At 38.9% G+C, this 25,334-nt stretch overlaps 1 protein-coding gene across 3 annotated transcripts in view; it reads left to right on the plus strand.

Moving 5' to 3' along the window:
- Positions 1–25,334, plus strand: part of LOC124721910 (transmembrane protein 39A) — a 192,239-nt gene that overhangs the window by 123,246 nt on the left and 43,659 nt on the right. For all 3 annotated transcript variants that reach the window (XM_047247062.1, XM_047247063.1, XM_047247064.1), the window contains exons 8-10: positions 10,112–10,218; positions 14,906–15,060; positions 22,605–22,702. In XM_047247062.1, the coding sequence (XP_047103018.1) occupies positions 10,112–10,218; positions 14,906–15,060; positions 22,605–22,702 (360 nt within the window). The remainder of the gene's footprint in view (positions 1–10,111; positions 10,219–14,905; positions 15,061–22,604; positions 22,703–25,334) is intronic.

A 25,334-nucleotide genomic window follows, 5' to 3' on the forward strand; every position in this document is an offset into this window, starting at 1 on the left:
GAGCTTCCGTCCTGGACATTTTCGACCATACTCTCGTGTCTCTCCGCAGGATCTTCTCAGGGCCTCACAAGAGGCCATGGATGTCTCCGCACTGTCCATGTCTCCAAGGAAGTGAGTGGTTTTTTTTTTTTTTTTTTTTTTTTTCCAAGGGGGGAAAAGTGCTGTGACAGTGCCACGACATTTAACAGTGCCGCCACGACAGTACGCGCAAACTACGATAGAGGCGCTCCGCAACTCGGCTGAGTGCGGGAGCGCCACCTAGCTACGAACGGCGCCGGCTGCATGTCTCAGCACGGCAGTCGAATAAGAGATACTGAGCTGTTATCATGTAACCAGCTATTGTTTCTAAGTGAGTGTGTTTGAATATCCACGCAATTATTGGTGATTAAAGGTTATAACAGGGACGACGCAGGAAGTAACTGTGTGCAATGTATATCTTCCTCCAGATGGTGCAGTAGCCCTGAATGTATTAGCTGCACTAATTGATCAACTCCCTAAAGCTTTCCTACTTTTGGGAGATTTTAACACCCATAACCCCTTGTGGGGCGGCACCATGCTTACTGGCCAAGGCAGAGATATCGAAACTTTACTGTCTCAGTTCGACCTCTGCCTCTTAAATACTGAGGCCGCCACACAGTTCAGTGTGGCTCATGGTAGTTACTCGGCCATTGATTTATGAATCTGCAGGCCGGGACTTCTCCCTTCTATCCACTGAAGGTCATATGACAACCTGTGTGGTAGTGACCACTTCCCCATCTTCCTGTCACTGCCCAGGTGTCAGGCCCAGGGACACCTGCCCAGATGGGCTTTAAACAAGGCGGACTGGGAAACTTTCACCTATGCTGTCACTGTTGAATCTCCCCTACATATTAATATCGATGTGATGGTTGAGCAGCTGACTACAACAATTGTTTCTGCAGCAGAAAACGCAGTCCTTCGCTCTTTAGTGTGCCCCCCCGGTGTAAGGCAGTCCCTTGGTGGTCGCTGGAAGTTGCTGAAGCAGTTGAGGAGCGTCGGCGAGCTCTACAGTGGCATTTACGGCACCCTTCCCTGGAGCACCTCATAGCCTTTAAACAGCTCCATGCCCGCGTTTGCCAACTTATCAAACAATGGAAGCAGGAGTGTTGAGAGAGAAACATCTCGACCATTGGGTGCCATACGTCACCTTCTCAAGTCTGGGCAAAGATCAAACGTCTTTTCGGGCACCAGACCCCAACAGGTGTTCCCGGTGTTACCATAAATGGGGTGTTATCTACTGATGCAAATGCGATTGCTGAGCACTTTGCTCTAGGCTCTGCGTCGAAGAGTTACCCCCCAGCCTTTTGCACTCAAACGGCGGCTGGAAGGGAAAGTCCTCTCATTCACTACATGTCACAGTGAATCCTATAATGCCCCTTTTACAGAGTGGGAGCTCCGCAGTGCCCTTGCACATTGCCCCGACACAGCTCCAGGGCCTCATTGGATCCACAGCCAGATGATTAAACATGTCTCATCTGACCACAAGTGACATATCCTCGTCACCTTCAACTGGATCTGGTCTGATGGCGTCTTTCCGTCGCAGTGGTGGGAGAGCACCATCATTCTGTTGCTCAAACCCAGTAAAAACCCACTTGATGTGGATAGCTATCAGCCCATCAGCCTCATCAATGTTGTTTGTAAGCTGCTATAATGTATGGTGTGTCGGCAGTTGGTTTGGGTTCTGGAGTCACGTGGCCTACTGGCTCCATGTCAGGGTGACTACCGCCAGGGTCGTTTTACCACTGATAATCTTGTGCCCCTTGAGTCTGCCATCCGAACAACTTTTTCCAGATGCCAACACTTGGTTGCCATCTTTTTTGACTTAGATAAAGCGTACAACAGGACCTGGCGACATCATATCCTTGCCACATTGTATGAGTGGGGTGTGCGGGGCCTGCTCCTGATTTTTATCCAAAACTTCCTCTGAACCTAACCTACGTTCTGACTTACGCCGTAGGGTTTTTCAGCTTTGGGAGACAGGATGGTATAACAGTACGCACAATAAAACTTCATGTCATTAAGGAGACTACGAATGTGTGGAAGTCTTCCATGCGGGCCTCTCGCAGGGGATCTGTTGTCCTCTGCCAGCTCTGCATTGGGCATGCTTGGACGACCCACGGTTACCTCTAGTGTCATGTAAACCTGCTTCAGTGTTAGTGAGGCGCCTGGTTGACAGTGGCCCATATTGTGGTGCACTGTCCCACTTTGACTGCCCGGCGAGGAAATCTTGGGTTACTGGACTTGTTGCCGCTCATTTTATCTGACAACGCCTCATTGGCTGATTTAGTTTTATGTTTTATTCGTGAGGGTGGGTTTTATCAAATGGTTCAAATGGTTCTGAGCACTATGCGACTTAACTTCTGAGGAGTGGGTTTTATCATTTAATATAAGTTTTAGCGTGTGTCCCCCTGTGTCCTCCACCCTGATGCTTTTAGGGCGGAGGTTTTAATGTGTTGCAGAGTGGCTGGTTTTTCCTTTTTATTGTCGTGGTCGGCCAAGCACTGTAATCTGCTTTCTTGTTTTACTCTCTTTGGTTCTAGCATCTCCCTGTTGTTTTCTTGTCCTCTTTTGTTCCTTTTAGTGTTCGTTGCTTTTACTTTGTTCTTGTGGTTTTTCCTTTCCAATTTGTGTTGTATGTCTCGTCTGTATTACTTTCACACTTGTGGGATTGTTTTATTAGGGACAAGGGACTGATGACCTCGTAGTTTGCTCCCTTCCCCCCCCTCATTTGAACCAACCAACCAACCAAACAACCAACTAATCTGTCTTTCATCCTGTGACTTACTTTGGACACACCTGATGGTGCATGACGTGTAGAAATAATGTTGACTGCCATTTTATCATTCTATCTATAGATAGCTACTTGATCATCGCTAATTTTGTAATAGAATTCACTTCTCTCAAGTTCCTTTTCCTCACTGAGATTTGGCATTTTTTCCGTCTGGAATTTATTGTTCCACAAATGTGCAGACCATTGAACTTTAGGTTCTTGAACAGATCATATGATGTAAAATAATATGACTCTTCCCATGAAGATCACTGGTTAAATTTAGAACCACTTTTGGTCCTAACCCTACTACTGGAGACTGAAACTTCTACTGCATAAAAATCAAATTGAAAATATGTGCCAGATCAGGATTCGAACCCGGGATCTCCTGCATACTACACAGTTGTGTTAACCACTGTGCCACCCAGACACAATGTTTATCGCAGCTGTGCAGACCAACTCAGCATACTTCTTGGCCGGCCCAAATTCCCACCTAGTGCCACTCCCCTGTCCATGTCCTCGATGCTCGCTAATTGGAGGTCGAATGTAATTGTGCATCCGCACTGAATGTGGTGGATCCATTGCCCATTGAGGCACATCAGTTATACCAATGTGTGAACTCTTATAAGTAGTTTCACAGTTTGTCATAATTCTGACTGTTTGTATCAGGAGCCACAGAATTATCATTGAGGTGCAAGTTACTCAGTAACCAATGTTTTTACTGTCATAAACTTCAATATATAACTTTCACTAAGATCTGTATCAGTGCTGCAGTAATCTCTGTAGCTATGTTTTTGGTGATTCCCATTTAAAAATTTATTCCGACAAAAAAAGTTTTTATTTCACGTTCGTTGGTGAGGACGAAAGATTTGCCTATTTGTGTTGCATATAAATTGGTTTGAAACAATATATGGTTTGTAAGTGTTTCAACAAAAACTTGCATAGTAAGTCAACTGGGTTGAGGTTCAATTTGTTCTTAATTTCTGCAACCACACCACCTTATGCAGCAAATAATGGCACTTGGTCAACACTTGTTTCTTAGCCACTGTTTATAATGGCCATTGATAGAACAGTTAGCGACATCACATTGTTTTCCGTTGTCTCATCACTTTCACTTTTATCCTTAGAATTGCTACTGCCCGACATGTGACTGTAAACAAAAGCAGAAGTTGCACAATCTGTTGTAAATGTCAGGTCATTGACATCACTTTCATTATAGTCAACACTGTTGTCACTTGAAGAAATTCATCAAATAATATTCGGTAACATTCTTCCTATGTTCTCTTTCGACAAGACATACTGGATGGAAAAGAAGGGCAATGGTTAGCACCATTAACCACACAGAAATCTGTGATGTGTAGAAAATTATATTTGAATAAAAAGTAATATTACTTTTAGATTTATGGAAGGTCAACATATAAATATAAAGTTACTTACCCCAATAGCTCCATAAAGAAGAGCTACAGAGAGAAATGTATGACACTTCCACAGACAACATAAAAAATGTATGAAATATCAGCTCGTGTCGTAAATATGCGTCAAAAGTACTGCACTGTGATTCTCCTGCCATCCAGTGAAACTTCAGTCAACAGTTAGTTAGTTGAGGGAGCCACAGTGACCACAGCCCTTTCAAAACAGTCTGCCTACATATGTGGTAGGTTACAGTGATGCCTTCCCTTCAAAGAGTTAAACAAAGGGTATGGGCACCTGTAGACTTTAGGCTGCTGCTACTACTACTACTACTACTACTACTACTACTACTACTACATGATCAGGTCCAGTGGACCGCACGCATCTACAAGTTTCCTCCTCCACTGTATTCTGTCCATTGCTGCTATCCGCCATCCGTTCACATCTATTGACACTTGGTTTAAATCTTTGTGGAGTCCATCCCTCCAGCGCTTCTTGGGTCTCCCTGGTGGTCTCTTTCCTGTAGGTGTGAAATCCAGGAGCTTCCGAGCCCATCTGTGATTCTCCATCCGGGCCACATGGCCGGCCCACTGCATTCGTTTGGCTTTAACAGTTCCTGCTATGTTGGGCTGCTGGTATATTCCTCAAGCTCTTGGTTGTATCTGATCCTCCATTCCCCTGTATCTGCATCCAGAACTGGACCGAAGAACTTCTGAAGCACTTTTCTCTCAAAAACAAGGAGCTTATGGAAGTTCTGTTTCCGGATACTCCATGTCTCACAGCCATATAGAACAACAGACTGGATCAGGGTTTTGTAAAGTCGAATCTTGAACTGTCTGGCGAGATGTCTGGACCGAAGCAGTTGTGCTAGGCTGTGGTAAGATAGGTTTCCTGCTTGTATTCTGGCATTGATCTCTGCTTCACTTGACGAGTCCTCAGTGAAAAGTGCCCCTAGGTATTTGAATTCTTGCACTCTCTTGTAGGACTGGTCCCCAACCTGCAGTGATTGTAGATGATCAGCAGTCTGACAATGACCACACGCCATAACGAGGTACTCTGTCTTGGCTTCGTTTAGGCTAATACAACTTATCATTGTGTTTACGAAACATTTTGTTTTACTTGATTAATGCTGTTCAGCATTTCTTTTATTGCTTCCAAGAGTAAACCTTAACTTCCTTTATTATTGCTTTTAAAGTGTGCAATTATTTACTATTAACTTCACTGAAAAGGAGAGGTGAACATTCTTCAAGGCTGTTATATTGGAATATTGCACAGTGATGATGTTTCCGTTATTAAATTTCATTGGGAACATTTTACTGACACATTAAAAATATTCTGATCGTAAATAACATTGTGCACTGTATCACTACTAATCCATAAATAAAGGGGAAAATCACAAAATGACTGTCATAAAATGTCCTCTGCATTGATCTTTGTGCAGTGGGTGTAAATAAATGTGAGGAAGTGACTTGTTTCTTGAATGCTAGAGCTGTTGTACTGACTAAAATTCTGTTAAATATATACAGATTGTTTTAGCAAGAACAAGTGTAGTGAGGTACTTGGGGATAAAAAGTGCTTCAATGGTCTAACAAACATGGAAAACTAGTCTTGACTTGGTAGACCAGTGGAGGTTGTAATTGAGCATTTAGGTCTAGAATTGACTCAATGGCAGCAGCTGTTCATGTAGATTATTACAGACAGCAAGTGGAATGGAGATTTGTATTGGGTCATTATACCAGCTCCTCATGGCAGCATGGACATATATATAAAGTATTATCAAAGCCAACAATGAGTTCTTTGATGTAATTATGAGGTTAACATACAGATGTGTGTCATCAGCTTATAGAATGCTATAATGAAAACCCTGTTTCAGTCAGATATTTACTGGAAATTAAGATTAGCCAACCATATTTGTTCTAAAAGTCATAGAACCATTGTGGGATGTCTTTCAGACATCACCTACCCTCTTGAAAATTGAAGTTTAACAATATAGGTTAGGAATGGTGTCATTACTGTAGACTATGTAATGTAGGCATGCCTATGGACACAGTGTCTTAAAACTGAACATTGGGACAGTGGTTAATGCACTGGACTCTTGAATGAAGTTTAAATTGATTTCCTGCCATCATGGTGTAAGTTTCCTTGAAAAACTGTAGATGAATGTTGATTTCTTTGCCTTCCCATGTACTGAGAAAGTGGATACTCCCTAAGCGCTGTAGCCTAAATGGAATGGAGAAAAAATCTGTTTCCTGGTGCTGTACAGTTCATATCAATGAACTATTTGTTTCCACAGGTATATTTGTTTTAGACTTGGGGTACCCTGCACTGAGAGATATGTACACACACTCCATTCCAGATTAGGTGCCAGTGGACTGGGGTAGCATACAATGTAGCATCTTTTCTGATGTTCTGGTGTTGTGCCAAATCTCATATTGATGGAAAATTTATGCCATGGATCACTGCTTGGTTTATCACTGTTTATTTGGTGTGCGCCTCCCTCCCCAGTTTCTTCCATTCCATTCATTGCAAGCCTGTGCTAATGCTGTCAATCTGTGTCTTCCTTTGTTTGCCATGCTCTCTGCATTGAATGTCCAGTAAGTTCCATCCCTCCCCCCTCCCCCCCTCGCTTAATGTTGCAATTGATAGTATATCAGCTAATGCTGCAACTTGGCATTTTATTAGCCAAAACCTTTCTGTGTTCTCATGTTCTTCATTGTGATCAAAGTTGCAGCATAGCAGGATTTTACTTTGAATCACAAAAAATAATTAGAGACTGAAGGTAACATGATATAGTACCATGAATAAGATATATTTCAGTTGTGTGAGCAGGAGAAATGTAAAGTGCCTATTATCTCAATGTACAAAATTTTAAGTAATTGTGGAATGTGCCACCTCACCTCAGAATAACAGCAGACTTCATCCACGTAAAAGTAAACTCATGGAATACAAATGACTTGTGACTAGATTTATATTTAGGAGAAGTTAGGTAAAAATCCCAGTTTTACTATCCTGGTGTAGGTTTTCTTTTGTTCCCCTAAATAACTTCAGACAAATTCCATCTGTCTGTTAAATTTGAGGTTGTTGTTGTTGTGGTCTTCAGTCCTGAGACTGGTTTGATGCAGCTCTCCATGCTACTCTATCCTGTGCAAGCTTTTTTATCTCCCAGTACCTACTGCAACCTACATCCTTCTGAATCTGCTTAGTGTATTCATCTCTTGGTCTCCCTCTACGATTTTTACCCTCCATGCTGCCCTCCAATACTAAATTGGTGATCCCTTGATGCCTCAGAACATGTCCTCCCAACCGATCCCTTCTTCTGGTCAAGTTGTGCCACAAACTTCTCTTCTCCCCAATCCTATTCAATACTTCCTCATTAGTTATGTGATCCATGTAATCATACAGTAAAGCTGCATGCCCTCGGGAAAAATTTGAGGTAGTACACTGAATCTAATGACTGGGAAATAATGAAAGTTATTCAAATTTTCCTCATTTACTGTACGTAGCACATGATTTAACCATTTAGTTGTATCTTCGTTTTGGCCTTTGAAATCTTCATCAGTACTCTGAAAGTTACTTATGATGATTGGTGAAGGGTAAATACTGTATCAGAATCATCCTCCAACTCTCTCCCCCATTGTAATCCAATAATGGATGGTATGAAGCAAGAAAACTTGTTGATGCCCATCTATAAAAGACCAAATTTATCTAATAATGCCATTGTGATCATTGTGCATGTGTATATGGGAGGAAGTAATATGTTCTTCAAGTTGACTCAAATGTCTTAAGAACAGTCAATCAGTACTAGCAGCTTCCACACTTACACTTTGGATTAGCAGTAATTTTATACTCACGAGAGAAAACTCAGTTTATACAACAGCAAATTAATTTGGTGTTAGGCATTCTAGCAGCTTGTGTGATTATCATTACTCTTTAAGTCTTGAGGACTTGCAACAGAAGCTGGATACAGAATCTGGTGTTAGCATCCAACCAAATCTTTCTCAATCCTTTTGAGAGTTACCAGGGCAAATGAGTAAATACTCCATCCGTACTGTGAATAACGTCTTACCTATCCTTTGCAACAGTGAAAAAGAAAGCTGCACTAAAGCTGCTAGGAATGGAGAGGCAGCAGTGCAGAATCAGAATAAGTTTCAAGTCAATGTGTAGGTAGATGTAAAACAATGTTAGAAGCAGTACAGCCAAAGTTGCAATAATTCTAGTTTCTCTTTAAAATCATCCAGATAGTCAAAATGGTATTTCCAAAAATACAAGAACACCCCCCCCCCCCCCACACACACACACACACTATTATTATTTTTGTGAAGTGCAAATGAACAGTTACAGCACATACAGATATGTGCTTAACTGTTCATTTGCATTTCATAATACATGTAAACATTTATTGCTTTCAAACTATAAAAGATAAAAAAAAAAAAATACGATTCTAACATTAATGGAAAGAGGAAAGTTCAAATTTTTATTTGTTAAATGTGAGCACCATGCATTACACACAAATATCAATACAATGGCTCATTTCTTGCAACACACGAAGTAGCTCGTCTCTCGTTATCGAATTCACAGCTTCGACAATGCGATGTCGCAGACTTTCAAAAGTGTTGGGCGTAGGGGTGATAAAAACACTGTCTTTTACATAACTCCACAGAAAAAGTCACAAGTTGTGAGGTGTGCGAGACCTGGGAGGCCACCGGTGATGTTCATTTTCTGCTCCTCCTGTTCTAATCAAATATCCCAGACCTCACACTTTGTAACTTTTATCTGTGGGGTTATTTAAAAGATGGCATTTTTATCCCCCCTATGCCTGACAGTCTTGAAAGTCTGCACTGGATTGTTGAAGCTGTGAATCTGAAAATGAGAGACCAGTTGCTTCATGTGTGGCAGGAAATGAACTACCATTTTAATATTTGCTGTGTAACACATGGTGCTCACATTGAATGCATAAAAATTTGAACTTTTCTTTTTCCAGGAATTGTGTTTTTATCATATGTTGTTTGGAAGCAATAAATGTTTGAAATCTATTACTTCTTTTTGAATAGCCCTATATGGTTCTTGTATTTTTGGAAATACCATTTTGACTAACTGGGTGATATGAAAATGAGTCCTGGCCTGAAACTAGTCATTGAGTAAATAAAATAAATAAATAAATAAATTTACAACTTAGGCTGGTTTTCCATAGTACTAATTAACAGAAGCTGCTGACCTGCAATTATTCCAGCGTGTTGGAAGCTCTTAAATGTTAGAAGCTTTTAGCTAAAATTTGAGGAAATTCTTGATCTTTGATATTTATGCGGAAAGAAGTTTGAGTCACATGCTTAACCAATCAGTGGTGTGTTTGAGAAAAAGCATAACAGATGGTAAGTCTTGTAGTAAAATGGTTGGTAACCAACTGAAATGTAAAATTCTGAATTATGATTTCAGAGTTCTTTTAGTGAAAAATGAAATATTACTGTTAATCCATTTTATTAGTTAATGAATTTAAAGACAGAAGATAATTACTTGAATAGCTAAGTTGTTTTTGTATATTTTTTTCTTGTAACCAATTAAATACTCTGCAACTTCTGCTTTTACTATAAGGAGAAAACATGCAGTGTGCAATTGATTGCTAAGTTTGTAATTTTATTATATGAATGTTAAGGTATAATAAAAAATACTAATCTTTGGTTTAACTTGATGTTAATCTTGTCATTTAGTAATGATGGTAATAGTAGCAATAAGCTGCAGGTGGAGAAAACTGATTTCTCACTACTGTGGAATACTGCAACTGTTTTTCCTTATGAGTACAATCCAGAATAGTGCCCCAGATTTGATACTAATGATTTTAATGATGATAACAGTATAATGACTTTTCTGTTTCACCAGTTATGCCTGTATTAAACCATGACTTTATTTTATTTCTTTTAGGATTTCTGTTTATTTTATCCTGTTTGGGCTCAGCATAAGCCCATTTTTTGATGTTACCTCATTATCTGCGGTATCAAAAGAGGAATGCAAAGGACGTCCAATTGTAGGTATGCTGAGTGAAATAAGTGTTACATACTACTAAGAAGTTTTGACGAATACCTTGTAATTTTGTAAATATAGATGTTTCATGCAGGCAGCTTGATTTGGAACTGGTTATGCAATAACTATACAGTTGAAGGTAGGTAGACAGAAATTGTATGCTTTTATCGCATGTCTGGACTGTAGTTGTCATCTTGCAAATGAATATGTAGTGTGTGTGTTTAAATATCATAGTGGTAAAATACTGAAGCTGCTTTGCTATAGTTCTCTGTGTATTACCGTAAATTTTAAGACGATGTTTCTGTATAGACAGTATCTTCCACCAAAAAAGAAATTGGGGTAATGATATGAAAAACACATCAAGTATCTTTCAGTCAAGAGTATGCAGTGTTCATGGCAGTGTAAAAAGGGGACCGGAAAGTAATGCCTTTTTTTTTTTTACATAAATTCCAACAGATAAATTGTTAACAAATTTTGATAATATTATGAAAAGAAAAGACTGCTACTTGCCATATAGTGGACATGTTGAGTCACAGACAGGCATATCAAAAAGAAGGCCTCCTTCTGAATTAGACAATATACATACACAGATTCAAGCAATTGAAGCTCTGGCTTTTCCATTGTTTGCTCACAACTTACTGCCTTTAATCAGTGATGTAATCACCCTCATTATCAACGACCTTTTTCCATCTAAATTTCAATGGCGGATCAATAAAAATCAGTTGGTTTTTGAGCAGAACACTTGGAGAAGGCAGTTTGGACATCATCCACATTTTCATATTTTTTCTACCGATTAGAAAATGTAGCAGTAGGAATAAATGGAAATCTTATGGTGCAATACGTGTGAGTATAGCTTTCACACTAATTCATTAATTTTTTTCCAGGGTCCATCTTGTGCAGTGTGATCTTGCATTATTGTGTTGAAGAATAATGCCTGTTGACAATTGCTGGGTACTTTTCAATTAAAGAATGATTTGCTCAATACAATTGTTCACAGTAAAGGCCTGGAGTCACAGTTTGTCCAGGTGTAAGCAAAATGAATAACCCCACGAATACTCAACCACACACACAAAAGCACCATTTTGGGGTGTAAACATGGCTTAGCTGTACTTTGATTTTTCATCTCCAGTGATCAAGCATTCAAAAAATGCTTCTGTATTGTGCTGCTGAAACAAAAAGGCGCATGTGGTGGATCTGTTTGTTGTTTGTCTTTACCAATCTGCTGCAAATGTTCTTGGATGGTTGACCAAGGTTGATTAAGAGTGTTCAGTAGTTCCTCGATTGTCTGACATGGATTTCCTTCCACTGCTGCCCTTAACATGTCATTGTCCAAAGTTGTTTGTTTTTCTTATCAATATGAGTCAGACAGATAAGAATCACTGAATTTGACATTAGAAAACCTTCTTGTGAATGTCTGATGCACTTGGGTAAACATCGCAAATGTAATTGGTAGCAACTGTTGTGTTACTACTCTTGTGAAACCCAAAAAGCATACGATCCCATATATGTACCTCTTGTGGTTTTTGGCTGGCTATTTCACCATAAATAGCTATAAATATAATAAGATTTTATGATTTACAAGTAAACAAGTCACTCTAACCTTAAAATGCTCTTGGAATGACTTTGAAGTACACAATGAGCTGATAAACAAACAAATATTAACATGCATAGAAATATTACTTTCGAAACAGTGTTACTTTCCGGTCCCTCTAGTAGCTGAAATGATACAGGCTATGCAGAACTGTCTAGTCATACAGAAGAGAGAAGGCACATTGCAGGTGCTGGTTTGAGAAGCATCTCAGCGACTTAGAATTATGGGCACTCAAAACAGAATGGAAAAATGTTAGAGGTGAGGTATATACAGTGTGTATTTAATTGTGTAACCATTTTGAGTACACTGCAGTTGCAGAATTTTGATAACTTAAATTGCATGGATGTCAGTGATATTCTAGTTTAGTATTTACTTTCCATTAAGAAGTCAGCACATTTGAGAACCAAAACTGTGAGAATCTTCTATAAAATTAGGTTCTTTGTGTCAGCATTTCCCTTATAGTTATCAATAAGATTGTCGTGGTGTTTAATAGTTTTATTGTTAATTTAATTTGTAATATTGAGTCTGCATTGTGCTTCAATGCAAGTTTTCTGTAGCAATTTGTCTGAGCTGGGTCATTCAGTTGCATTTTATATTTGCATCCCAAAAGTGTATTTCTTTCTTGATCATGACCTCAGCTGTAGTTTTTTCCACTGGCTGGAAGTAATTGAGAATGTCACTAAAATGGCATGTTAGTCACGGAAAATTTTGTTCGGTGTGTATATCACTTGACTTAAACATAATATCTGGTCATACATATTAAATTTATGTTTTACAGACCAAGTTGCATAATTTTTTGTATTTTCTTCAGTTTCTGCTGTATGTGCTGAAAAGTGTTAGGCACGTATTCTGGCTGCCTTATACTCTGTCAGTCACATCTTTTGACTCCACTTCTGCAAATCTTGAATATGACAGCACCTTAAAAGTACAAAAAAATCATTAAGCATTAAATTTAACAACACTTAGAGAATGTTTGACGGTGGTATTTTCAAACTCATTCTTTTAACTCTGTCAGATGATCTTCAAAACAAACACAACTTTTCTCTCCCAGAAACATCTGCTCTTACTAGTGAATCAAAAGTAAAGAAAGTCTGTATTAATCTTTAACAATATGACATAAAAAGTACGCACAAATTTGATTCTAAAATTTTTAGTGGCAGGTTCTCCACTGAATTAAAATGAATTCAATGTACTTTCTGTGTCCAGAAAATACTGTATGCACAAAATGTTTGAAAAATTGTCATGATTGATTTTGTGCCCAACTTTGACCTTGTGTTTCATTGAAATGATAAATAATACAAATCTGATCAAACTAGTTTGTTTGGATTACTACTTGATTCAATGTTAAGGTGTCTTGGTTTGGCAAAAACTGTCATACAGCTCCCACAACTTATTGTAGACCCTACTGAAAGGCATGAATTTTTTGTAATTTTAATACAAATTTTCCACAGCTTAGTTCTATTGTATAGGGGACGTCTGGGAAAACATAGCATTGAAGTTGGAGATGGTGGGGGGGGGGGGGGGACCAATGGTCCTCTTAATAGTGGAATGACCATATTCTTATAATGGTTATAAATGCTGGAAGTATGAGAAAAATGAGAAGAATTATGATAAGCCATGAAGTCCCTACCTCACACAAAACCAAGGTGTAACTGAGCCTGACAGCAAAAAATTTTCTGTGCCTAAATGCCTTTTTTGTGATATACCTTCTTTGTTAAAAAATTACTGCAGTATCAAAATGGTTGAAAAGTTGCTCTAATGGATCACCCTCTCCCTTCATCAAGTTTGACTAAATGAAGTGTGAATGATTCAGCCTTGTAATTTAACAGCATTTTTAACACACAAAGTTGTGCATCTGATCAAAAGATCTTCTTCGGGTGTAATATTAATCAGTTTTAAATGTGGCAAAAAGCTCGCAGGACATTTTGCAGCCCATCACCGAAAGCCCCGTAAAACCATGAATTTTGTGTAGCTTGAGTTCAGATTTTGCTCAGTTCAGCTTTGTTTTACAGGGAATATGTGTGCAAAATTCCATTCAAATTGGAGATTGTCCAGTGGGGATGCTTCCTAAAATTGGTCCACTTGATGTAGAATGGCCCAGTACTCTCTAGTAACTGAAGAGAGCTGCAACATCATGTGGATTTTATGTACATGGTAGTCAGAAACAGTCTGAGAAACTTTTAAGGGTGTTGCTGGGTAGGCTGTGCTGAGAAATAATTGTTAAGAAAGAAATTAGATATGTTGTGCCATTTCATAGTTCATTAGTATTGAAATTAGGCAGTCAGACCATTGCATGCACAAATTCAAGTGACCCACCAGATACAATTAGTGTGAGTTGTCCTCATGGCGTAGATGATAGTGCACTTGACTACTCAGCCTTTGGCTGAGGTTAGATTCTTAGTACTGTCCCGTGTCCAATCTTTGTATTGCTCTTTCAGCAGGTCGCCGAAGTGGCGTCAAATCGAAAGACCTGCACCAGGCGAACGGTCTACCCGACGGGAGGCCCTAGCCACACGACATTTCCATTTCCATTTGGTTTTAGGAAGCCATTCAAAGAACATGTTTGGCAGCACTGTCTCTGAGGGGCCACTTGAATTTGTGCGTGTAACTGCCTGATTGGCAAAATTAATGATAATTAACTCAATAACGGTGCAGTATATCGAATTTTTTTCTTGAAAATTGTTTCGAAGCACAACTTATCCTGTAACACACTTACAAGCTCTTCAGGCTGTTTCCAACCACTCTGTACAGGAAATATTCACTTTGTAAGAAATCTCAAGATATGAAAAAGATGTAAGCATATCCAAGTTGATGAACTACAGAAAAACACAGTTGTTTTCAGGTTTAGGCTGTATACTGCGATTTAGAAGTATTTGATTAATTCAAACTCCATATGTAATTTGACAAATATTCAAATTTGTAGTAATTCATGTTCAGCTCTTCATTTCAGTGCAATGGCACGTTCCAAAACTGCAGGCATCAACCTAAATGGTTTTGTAAATTTCTTTAATTTTTATGGAGTGTGTGTAATGGTATCTGTTCATTTGTTACCTTCTACTTAATGTATTTTATTTAATTGTGTTTCTTCTTCTCTTCTTTTTCAGGGAAGCCAATGCATAGTTGTTCAATGTCACCATACATAATAAGGGATGAAATAGAAGCACTGAAGACTGATTTTAATAATAGAATGAAACAAGTGCTGTTTAGCTCTGTACTTAATGCCTATTATGCAGGATTTGTGCCTTGTTGCTTTGCCCAGGTACTGTGAAAGAAGCACTTACTTAGATTTTATGTTAAGTTACTGTGTAATAATTCTTAAATTGCATGTGTAATTGCTGATTATATTTTTACTTTTGTAGTGTATTTAAATTGCATTGTCAGGGAGCACAAAGATAAATTTATACAGGTATAGCTGACATGATAATGTTCTCTCACAGAAAATTAATGCGTGCGGTGCATTCAGAACTTTTTTCATTCTGATTAATACAGAACGTGTAAAACCAAGCTTAAATACCAATTATTTGTCAGAAGGAAGTTACACAAATAACTGTATCTCTCTTATAAACAGTACTAGCTTTCTATTATACCCAATTATAGACTGCTGCCTCTTTTACTTAGAAATTTCCGTAGACATATTGAACTGTAAGGATAATGATGATATGAGATTAAAATAATATCTATTCCCTAGAATCAAGACAGAATACAGGCACCATATACATTATTGTAAAGTGTATTGGTAATGGTATCTGCCAGTAACCTAATACTCGGGTATCCCTGAACCACCTCTGCAAATACTGTTACAATGAAACCCTAACTACCTACAATGTATCTCCCAATTTGAAACCCTTGTCGTCCAATGCTTATAAGACCATCCCAGACACTACCTCCAAATTTTCCATTTAGTGATACCTTGCTCCTGCCTCGGGATACCACTGCGCAACAAATCCTATCCTACCCCCAGTGAACCCCTCATGAAAACTGACCGAACAAGGTGACACAATGGTTAGCACACTGGACTTGCTTTTGGGACTAGATTTAGGTCTTCTGTGGTTTCTCTATGTAACTGCAGGTAAATGCTGGGATGGATCGTTTGAAAGGGCACATCTGATTTCCATCCACCATCTTGAAACACACAGAGCTTGTGATCTGTCTCTAATGATCTTGAGGTCACGAGAAGTTAAACCTCAATCTCCTTTTGTTCCTTCATTAAACCCCTCTTACCACCCATACCTTGTCTTGCTCGCCTTTTGCATGTACCACATGTTGCAGAGCTTCTCCTCATGTCCCAAAATACCCAGAACTCAAACAAATCAGAAAAAAAACTTTTGTCAGTCTGTGTACCAAAAACATAAAAAATCAACCCTATAATGTTTCAGTCCTAGACTAGTGTGTCTCACCATGAGCTTTGCCACAGATCTACCTGTGCTACAGGTTTATAATGGAATTCACACAGGGCTTCCCAACCTTTTCAGCTGGCGGACCGCTTCTTCAGTCGAAAATCCATGGTGGACCCCTAGTCAGTCAAGAGCACAGTAACTTTAAATTTCAGAGCGAAACCCATGGGAACTGAAAGCTTCTTAATGCAAGTGCCATGTTCCCAATGACCCCCCCCCCCTCCCCAATTTGAATTCCCACTGTATCTAGACACTTACTAGCGGATTTACTCCCTTTGTTCAACACACTATAGCCTGATTAAAATTACTTGGTAATTGACATTTCACACGTTGGAGCTGCCTTCCTCCAAGAGCAATCAACGTCACATCCAAACTGTTCGCTGTTGACGAGCTGCCACTTGTGGTCTGTTCACTTCCGCTGTTTGGCCACTGTTGTGTAAGGAGCATGCATATTTCGTAACAGTTTTGTGTGTGTGTGTGTGTGTGTGTGGTTTTTTTTTTTTTTTGTGAAATCTGAAGAAAAATGTTCAAATATATGTAAAGTCTATGGGACTTTGCTGAGGTCATCAGTCCCTAGTCTTACACACTATTAACCTAAGTTTAACTTCCGCTAAGGACACACACACACACACACACACACACACACACACACACACACACACACACACACACACACACACGCGCGCACGAGGGGAGGACTCAAACCTCCGGCGGGGCTGCTGTGCAATCCACGACGACATGGTGCCTTAGACTGCGCGGCTGTGAAGAAAAGAGGCAGACCCATGATTCGGGATACAAACACATCACAAAAGAAAAGAGGCAAAGGAATTGCCTATTGTGACATCTGTTGTGCAGTGTGTGGGAATACGTTCACCCAGTTTACATGCATTTCCAAAACTGGATTTCGTAAGCCGATGTCCCAGTTCTGCTTTTGGTTGGTCGGGTAAACAATTCAAAATCAATTCTGGAAATCTGCTTTTATAAAGCTGTTTTCCAGTTCCACAATCGATTTTCGTGCCCATGTAAATAGCTCGGAAAGTCTAGTTATTTTTACGTCTTTGCGTATCTTCTGAACGGCAGCTGTCAGTCCATAGCTGGCAGCTAGCAGGCGGCGTTGCAACAATGTACTGTCAGTTGGTAGCTGGTAACTGGCAGGCGGTGTGGCAACACTTTAGTCACAGCTGACAACTTCAACTACTACTTGGATACTATATCGTGACAGTCAGCCTCGGCTGTAAACAAATTAGGAAAACAAACAAACTGACTCTCTTATTTCTATATAAGAAGACAAAGCATTTCACAGAACGTAAAACTTTTTTTCTCAAAGGAAACAATTCTGGCAGAGGAGGTTTACCTTTTATAAGGTGGCACGTGAAAAGTTCTCATTTGTTTACTCTCGCAGTCAGCTGCCACAGTATAGTGTCAGAGTAATAGCAAGTAATTATAATTGAAGTATCGGCAGGTCATATTTTTAACTGAGAGGACAGAATATATTAAAAGGAAAAGAACTTAGCTTTAGACGTCATTTTAATTTTCGTAACAAAAATATCAATACCAACAGAATTCAATTAAAAATTATATTTTAAATGATAGAAGACAGAAACAAAATTCCTACAGAGTCATAGTTCAGGTACATTCACTGAGCAACTACGAAGAAAAATGCTTTCTTCTTTAATATAGATGAGTCTGTAGGAATAATAATGGAATCCTAATGTGATGGTTGAGGGTGCTTCTGCTGACACAATTTTGAAAAGTTGGGTTCAGTTCTTGACAACTGGAGATGGATGTCTGGTTCCGCATCTAGACAGCTTCAGTACTTAGTTTTGTGGGCAGCATAGATTGAGAATCCAGATTCACACATGTATGTTGTGGCAAACGGAAGTAGTACATGTTTTGCCTTTTCAACAGGGGGGTAGTATTTCTTGTTATCCAAAAGTGTGAGTAACCGTCAATGTCAAAACTTGATTTCAAGGTAGGGTCTGTGGCAATTTCTATCAACAACTCATATTCATTTGATGCTAGAATGTTAGGCTTTTTGGATACAGTGAATGGGTTGACCACCCATTCGTATTTCTGCAGCTTCTTATCTTCAGCTGTTGGGAAATAATGCTCCAACAATGTCAACAAGCTTTGGAGATGTTACAGGATTTGATGAAACAAATTCTTCCCAAGTGCCAGGGTTTTGTTTTTCAAAAACTCCTTGAGAAGAGGAAAACACTCGACCTCCGCCTCCTCAACACTCTCTGCCCAAATATTGATTTTCCTCTGGAATGCTCGAACTTTATTGATAGCAGTGACCTCTGTTTCACGTTGTCCTTGGAATGAAATATTCATTTCGTTCATTTTGGAGAAAATGTCTGACAAGTAGGCAAGTATACACTGCCAATTTTTGTCATTAATAAGGTCTGCTAATTTGTTGTTATGTTTCAAAAGGGAAGCTAAGACTTCCAATCGTAATTCTTACAACCGAGAGAGTGCATTCCCATGTGAGAGCCACCTCACTTCTGTGTGGAGAAGCAGGGAACGATGAAGGCTTCCCAAATCTTCACACAGTATTGTGAAAAGTCTTGACTTCAGCGGCCTTGATTTTATGTAGTTAATGATTTGAATGGATTCATCTAAAACTTTCTTGAACGAAACAGGCATTTGTTTCGTAGCTAAAGCGTACCTGTGGAGAGCACAATGACTACTTCTGCAATTCTTGACGTTTTCTTTTGTTTTAGTTATTGCTCCAACTGTAGGACCCGTCATAGCTTTTGCTCCATCTGTGCACACATCTGTGCAATTAGACCATGAAACTTCGTTAGTCCTTAAAAAATCATCCAATAGATGGAATATTTCAGCACCTGTTGTGTTGGCAGGTAGTGGTCTGCACAATAAGAGGTCCTCCTCAAAACATCCAGAATATTCATAACGGATAAAAGCCAATAAAATCGCTAATCCTGCAACATCAGTGGATTCATCTATCTGCAGAGAAAATGAATTGTGTTGGATGCGAGAAACAAGAGTGTCTTTCACTTCATTTGACATGTCAACAATGCGTCTCTTGACAGTATTGTTTGATAATGGCACCGAAGATACAAGCTTTACTGCCTTTTCATCTAGCATGCTAGAAACAATATCATTAACACACGGCTTTATGAGATTTTCTGCAATGGTATGAGCTTTGCCTGTTTTTGCCACTCGATAACTAACCAAGAAAGAAGCTTTTAATGAATTTTCATTAATTGTTTTTGCGTGAGTTTTAATGCAGTGCTGAGAAGCAGTTAGTTCACCACTCTTCCTTTTGAAAAAAATCGATGTCTTCAGCCTGGAAATCCGGGTGAGTACCTTCAAAATGACGGTGCAATTTAACTGGAACGATTGAACTGTTCGGAAGGACTCGCACACAAGTACACACTGAGCTTCACCCTCCTTTGTCTCCATAAAGCCCATTTCTAAATAGCTTTCGTTGTACTTACACTTCTTGGTTATTCCACTTTCACAGGATATTGCTACCAATGGAGTATTTGCAGCGTTTTCATATAATAAATCCAGGTGTGGAGCTTCTTTTGATTGTTCTTCCTTTGGTCGTCCTTTCTCTTCGTTCATTTCAACTGGAAACTTCCCTTGTTGTAAGGTGATGGAGAAACTGCACCCTTCTTCAATGATCCTGACTTCAGCCACCGATCCATGTTAGAAATAGGTAGTGCACTGACAAAGCAAGTTTAACATTTAATGATGCCTGGGGCCACATACGTGCCAGCGAGTGCTGTGATTGGGCGACAAAGCTTGCTCCGAACATGCGTAAAAGGTTTCAGCACATCTGGCGTCATGAGCTGGTGCACAAACGACTCCCATATTGTTGCGAAACAGTCGATCAGAGAAGCCGTGAATTTGATTTTCACATTTTTATTCAATAATTTTAGTCATTATTTTACACAATTTGGTGAAAGGTGGCCGCGGACTCCCTAGAAAGAGCTGGCAGACCCCTAAGGGGTCGGCAGACCACACGTTGGGAAGCCCTGAATTAACATAGTGATTTATGATATGATGCTTATTAATAGTTCTGATATATCATACATCTGATTATGATGTCATGTGAGAATGGTCTTTTTATGACTGAAACTGGTTGTTTAATATAGTGACAACACAGCTGTGTGCAATCCATGATTTTCCAAAATTTGTAGAAGCTGTAAGTCATCGCCTCTTTAAAATAATGGGGATTAAGTTTTTGTATAAGAGTTACCTGTTCACAAATATCAAAAGAGAAGTTGTGCTATTTAAACAGATACAAGGCATCTGAATGTGACTGATGTTGCTAAAGCTCCATCATTTTCTGGAGATGGATTTCCGAACTTAGGGTCATGTTCGTAGTAAATAATGCAATTATTTTTCAACAGTTAGATTTGCAGAACAAGGAAATTAAATCCCACTGTCTTACAGAAGTGACCGAAAGTGTGCAACAGCTTCAGATGAGGAAACATGACCGCGAGTATAGCTACAGAAGTGTCCTAGGTTTGAGATGTCAGTCTCCCTACTTGTATACATTATTCCTTATGAAATGTAAACAACATATTGAAATTGTATTTAAAGTTGAGAACAGAATGATATTTCTTTTCAGTCTTAAGATATTGGCTTTTATACCTGGCAGAAGGGTCATGCACAGCATGTACAATTCTTCCCCTGTGCATAGGTAATCATATGGTCATAGCATAGGTAATCATGTGGTCATAAAAATTGTTATATTTCATAAAAGGTTCAAGATATTGAAGTGAGGTTTTTTTGCTAGTGACAGCACCCGAAGACAACATATTTTGTTGCATGGTTAATGCTTAAAATGATTTGCTCAAATGTTTAAGTGGAGCAAAAAGACGACTCACTATAAATTACACAGTGGGTTTTTATCTGAATTTTCATAGCCAAATGAAGAGTAAAAAATGGACAAGCAGGGTATTAAATTGACTAATGTGAGTTCTAGTTTTGCAAACAAATATTTGACTGCTTGAAAGTAATAGGGTAATTGAGAAAAACTTATTGAGTTAAGGTAAAATAGAAATATTTCATAGACAGCTGCTGCTAGTTATGTAAATGAAGTGTCAAAAAGTTCATCTCTTCAAGGCGTAGCTATTTTGCAGATAAAAAGATACTATGATGTGACATTTCACTGTCAAAAAGGTTCTCTTTGAACAAAGTATTAAATTTGGGACATTTTGAGAACGTAAGATGGTAAGAAGACAAATTAGGTGCAGTAAGATCCTGCTTTTGGAATAAAACCTGAAAATAAAAAAAATGAAAAAGAAATCAGTCAAATATTTTGTGAAATTATTGGTCTAAAAAAGATCAAATAGAGTAGAGAAACATTTGACATGCGTTTGAATCGTGCTGAAATCGTGAACAGCAAATGAGGTGCATTAGATGCTTCTCTAATTTGTTTTATTTCTTACTTTTAGACAAATCATTTCATAAAACATTTGAGCCTTTCTTCAATTATTTTGTATGAATTATTCATGCAGACTCGATTAATTGAAACACTTGCCATTAACATTGATTACTGATGAATTGTGTTTCCAGCAATCAAATATCAGTAAAATTTCATGGTTGGTCATTGTGTTTTATAAGGAATGTAGTCTGTGTGATATTTTGGGATAGGTATGTACACACTTAAAAATCAAGTACTTTAACAGGACCTTAAAAATATATTTTGAGATGCAGTGCGAAGAGCATAGCTAAAATTTAATACACAGAACAGATATCAGGATTGTAGTTCTCAGTTAAAATATTAGCAGTAGTCAGGTCTGAACCTGAGACCCACAACGATTTGGATTAATAGCCAAAGTTCAGCTACAGTAGCCATCTTGTAGCAAGAGTTCACTGTCCACGCCCAGGACACCCGAGCATATCGCCCAGTGCTGCCACTTGTAGCTGGTGTGTCTCATATCCAGATTTCATACGCTGTTGGTCGTTTCTGTCTCTTACATAGAACATGCCCTTACAAATCCTTCAGATGACTGAGGGATGAACTCTGAGCACCTTCACAATCTTAGTTCAGCCTGTCTTTGTCCAGCTTTTTATTTCATATTACATACAACTACTACTACTACTACTACTACTACTACTACTGCACTGATATCAGGGAATGCTGTCCAAGGCCGTAATTTATTATTTTATTCAGTCTTATTACTTAATTTGCCCTGTTACTCTGTCCTTTTGGTGTGCACATAGTTTTTAATATTTTTTTTAACATACTGTGCATTGTATTAAATTTTTCTAACACATTTCAGTTTGTAAAAACCAAGTGCCATATTCTGACACTTATTTTTCCTTTGTGACAGAACAGGCACACACCTGTTTGAAATTATCAATAGTTAGCATAATATAATGGCACAAATTTGGAAACCCTGAAAACCACTTTTCTCTGTGATTTTAGAGTTTCCTTTATTACGATGTCTACTGGGCAACACAGCATCTAGCATTTGTTTGGCTTGGGTGCTTTATGATGTATATTGTACATTGCTATCCAGTGAGGTAAGATGCACAATTATTTGGAGTAATATTAGTATAATGTGTCAATGTAGTTTAATGTATGCTCAACCTTATCTATGCACACATTTCCTTACCAATGCTTGTTTAATTATTTGCTGAAAGATAAATCTCACGTTGTGTTTGTGGTGTTGGCTGTGTGCACTGGAAACTTCAGATGCACTTCAAAAATGATTGATTATAGATCATCACTCATATAATACGAGGGGGTGTTAAGCAGCAGATGGGCAAGTGGAGCTTTCCTAGCTTTAATACTTTTCTGTGGACATTTCTGCTGCTCAGTGCCTCTCGTATTGTGTGAGTAGCGGTCTGTCCTCATACAGATATTTTACATTGCAAGTTGTTTGATGGTTAAATTAATCACTTGAACTGGGGGCAATGAAATCATTTTAGTGATACTTTAGCAATTCATAAAACTGATTGTTACAAAGGGATTTCTTGTTGTGCCATGAGTATGGAATATGCAGCATCATTCCCATGTTGGCATTAATTACACTGAACCACACAATTTAAATTCTAGAACAAGTTTCCAGTTGGAAACAAATTTAGACTCACAGTTATAGTACCGATAAGAAGACAGAAGGAATTAATTGAAATATACATCAGATTTTTACTTCTTTAGCTTTTTGATGTGGTTGTTTCTGTATTTTGCCGACAATTTGAAAAATATTGTACTCATCCACTAAGTCAGACCATTCCAGCTTGTGCACACACTCGAGAGCAGCGGGGCAGGCAGGGGTGCTCAAATGGCTGACACACAGGCAGTCTTGCAGCTGTATCATAATTTGCATGATCTTAGTGCACTGGTCGAGCTCAGGTGGCCAGGGTTGGTTGAGTAGGCTGCCTGTGTGCAGAACGCACACAGTCAGGCCATCTGGCAGGTTGCTGTGCCACCTGCACTTGCCTCTGGAAGAAAATTGTATATTTGATAGAGTGAAACTTTCTGGAGGAGATATTACCTTCCACTTGAGCTGTTATAAAGATGTATCTGCTCGTGGTCAAGTGATAAACATCACGAAATGTAGATGCCAAGTCAAAGTTAGAGTTCACTCCTTTGTGTATTATCACATTTCCTGTCTGCTAACGTGTTAGTCTGTTGAAACCTCAAAGGTAATTTGCTTCACTTTCTTACTTGCCAGTAATCTGACCACTTGATGCCAGTAATGTCCACGTTATTACAGTGCGGTGCACTGTGGGCATGTTTCTGCTCTCACATTGGATACTGTAAAATTGTTTATTATTGTAGTTTGGCTTTTGGAACAAAATAACTTCGCTAAACTGAGTGAAAGCCACACAGTAACAACATGTGTAGTCTGCTATGAGTGTACTTATCTACTGTCATTTCTTATTTGAAGTTCTAATATTTATCATGCAGATATATATTAGATTTAACATAATTGAGTCCTATGAATGTTGTTAAAGTGTTACAAAGTAGCCGCAAGTGGAAAAAGGTTTAACATTTGTGACATATTGTTGGCTTTGTCTTTAAGGCAGCTCAAAACATATGTATCGTGTGTGGGGTGAGCGCTATCAAACAGTTCGCATCAGTAAAGGATTTTCTTGTTTTGAGAAAGATTGCTCTGTCACAAATTACTGATGTTTGCATTCAGGAGGCCAGGTTCAGAAGTCAGGTATAGGAGTACTGCATATTCTAATTTAAAGCTACAAAACTCAACTAGTTGACTAGTGATACATTTTTTGGTTGAACGTCACCTGCTTCCTTAGTAAGCATTCCTATACAACATTGTTACAAGTAATGAGTCATGATGCCATTGTTAAATTCCTAGGAAGAAAGTAATGGCTGGACCCCAACAAAAGACATCTCCTCGAGCAATGGGCAATGTGAACGTAATATTTTGCATCTGGTGACCCAAAAAGTGTTTTGTGCACTGCAAACTACTCCCAAAGGGGATGTCCGTTGCAGCTGGCATTTGTTGCCAATAACTAAGACATCATGGTCACAGTGTAAGAAGAATGACGAAGAAAACTGGATCAAGTGTTGCTACTCCATAGAATGCCCACCAGCACTATGCAACTATCAAGAAGGTCCCCCCCCCCCCCCCCCCCCCCCTGGAAGTCATTCCTCACCCACCTATTCTTCTGGGTCTAAAATGTTTATCTTTCATGCTCCTTATTGAAAAGTGTCAAGCAAGCCCTGTTGCAGACAAAAATGAACTTTGAAACCTGGTTGCTGACATTGTAACTCCAAGATACTGGGTTTTGACAGATGTGGATGAGATAAGTAGACAGTAATATCTAGAGTAATCAATCCGTAAGTAAAATAGGCATTCATTGTATAGATACAGAATTAACAATAAGTGTCATCTACAACCTCTGTTAATTTTTTGTCAATAAAAGCAAAAAGCTGAGGTGTTGAGGAGCTGTTCTATTTGCTATATGTGTAAGGCAAAGAGAAACCAGAGTAGCAATAGGGTCACCACTGACGATGGTACTGATTTTCTGTGCACAGTCAGCACAGTGTCTTAATACCCATTTGCAGTTAGCCATTGTGTGTGTAGAATGCTAAAAATGTCGTACGTCATGCAGTGTTCTATTTAAATTGCCATGTATTGTGCTGTATTCAATTTGAAAATGAGAAATGAGTTTCTCTTATCCA

The sequence above is a fragment of the Schistocerca piceifrons genome, chromosome X (assembly GCF_021461385.2).
Source record: "Schistocerca piceifrons isolate TAMUIC-IGC-003096 chromosome X, iqSchPice1.1, whole genome shotgun sequence".
NCBI classification, from domain to species: Eukaryota; Metazoa; Arthropoda; class Insecta; order Orthoptera; family Acrididae; genus Schistocerca; species Schistocerca piceifrons.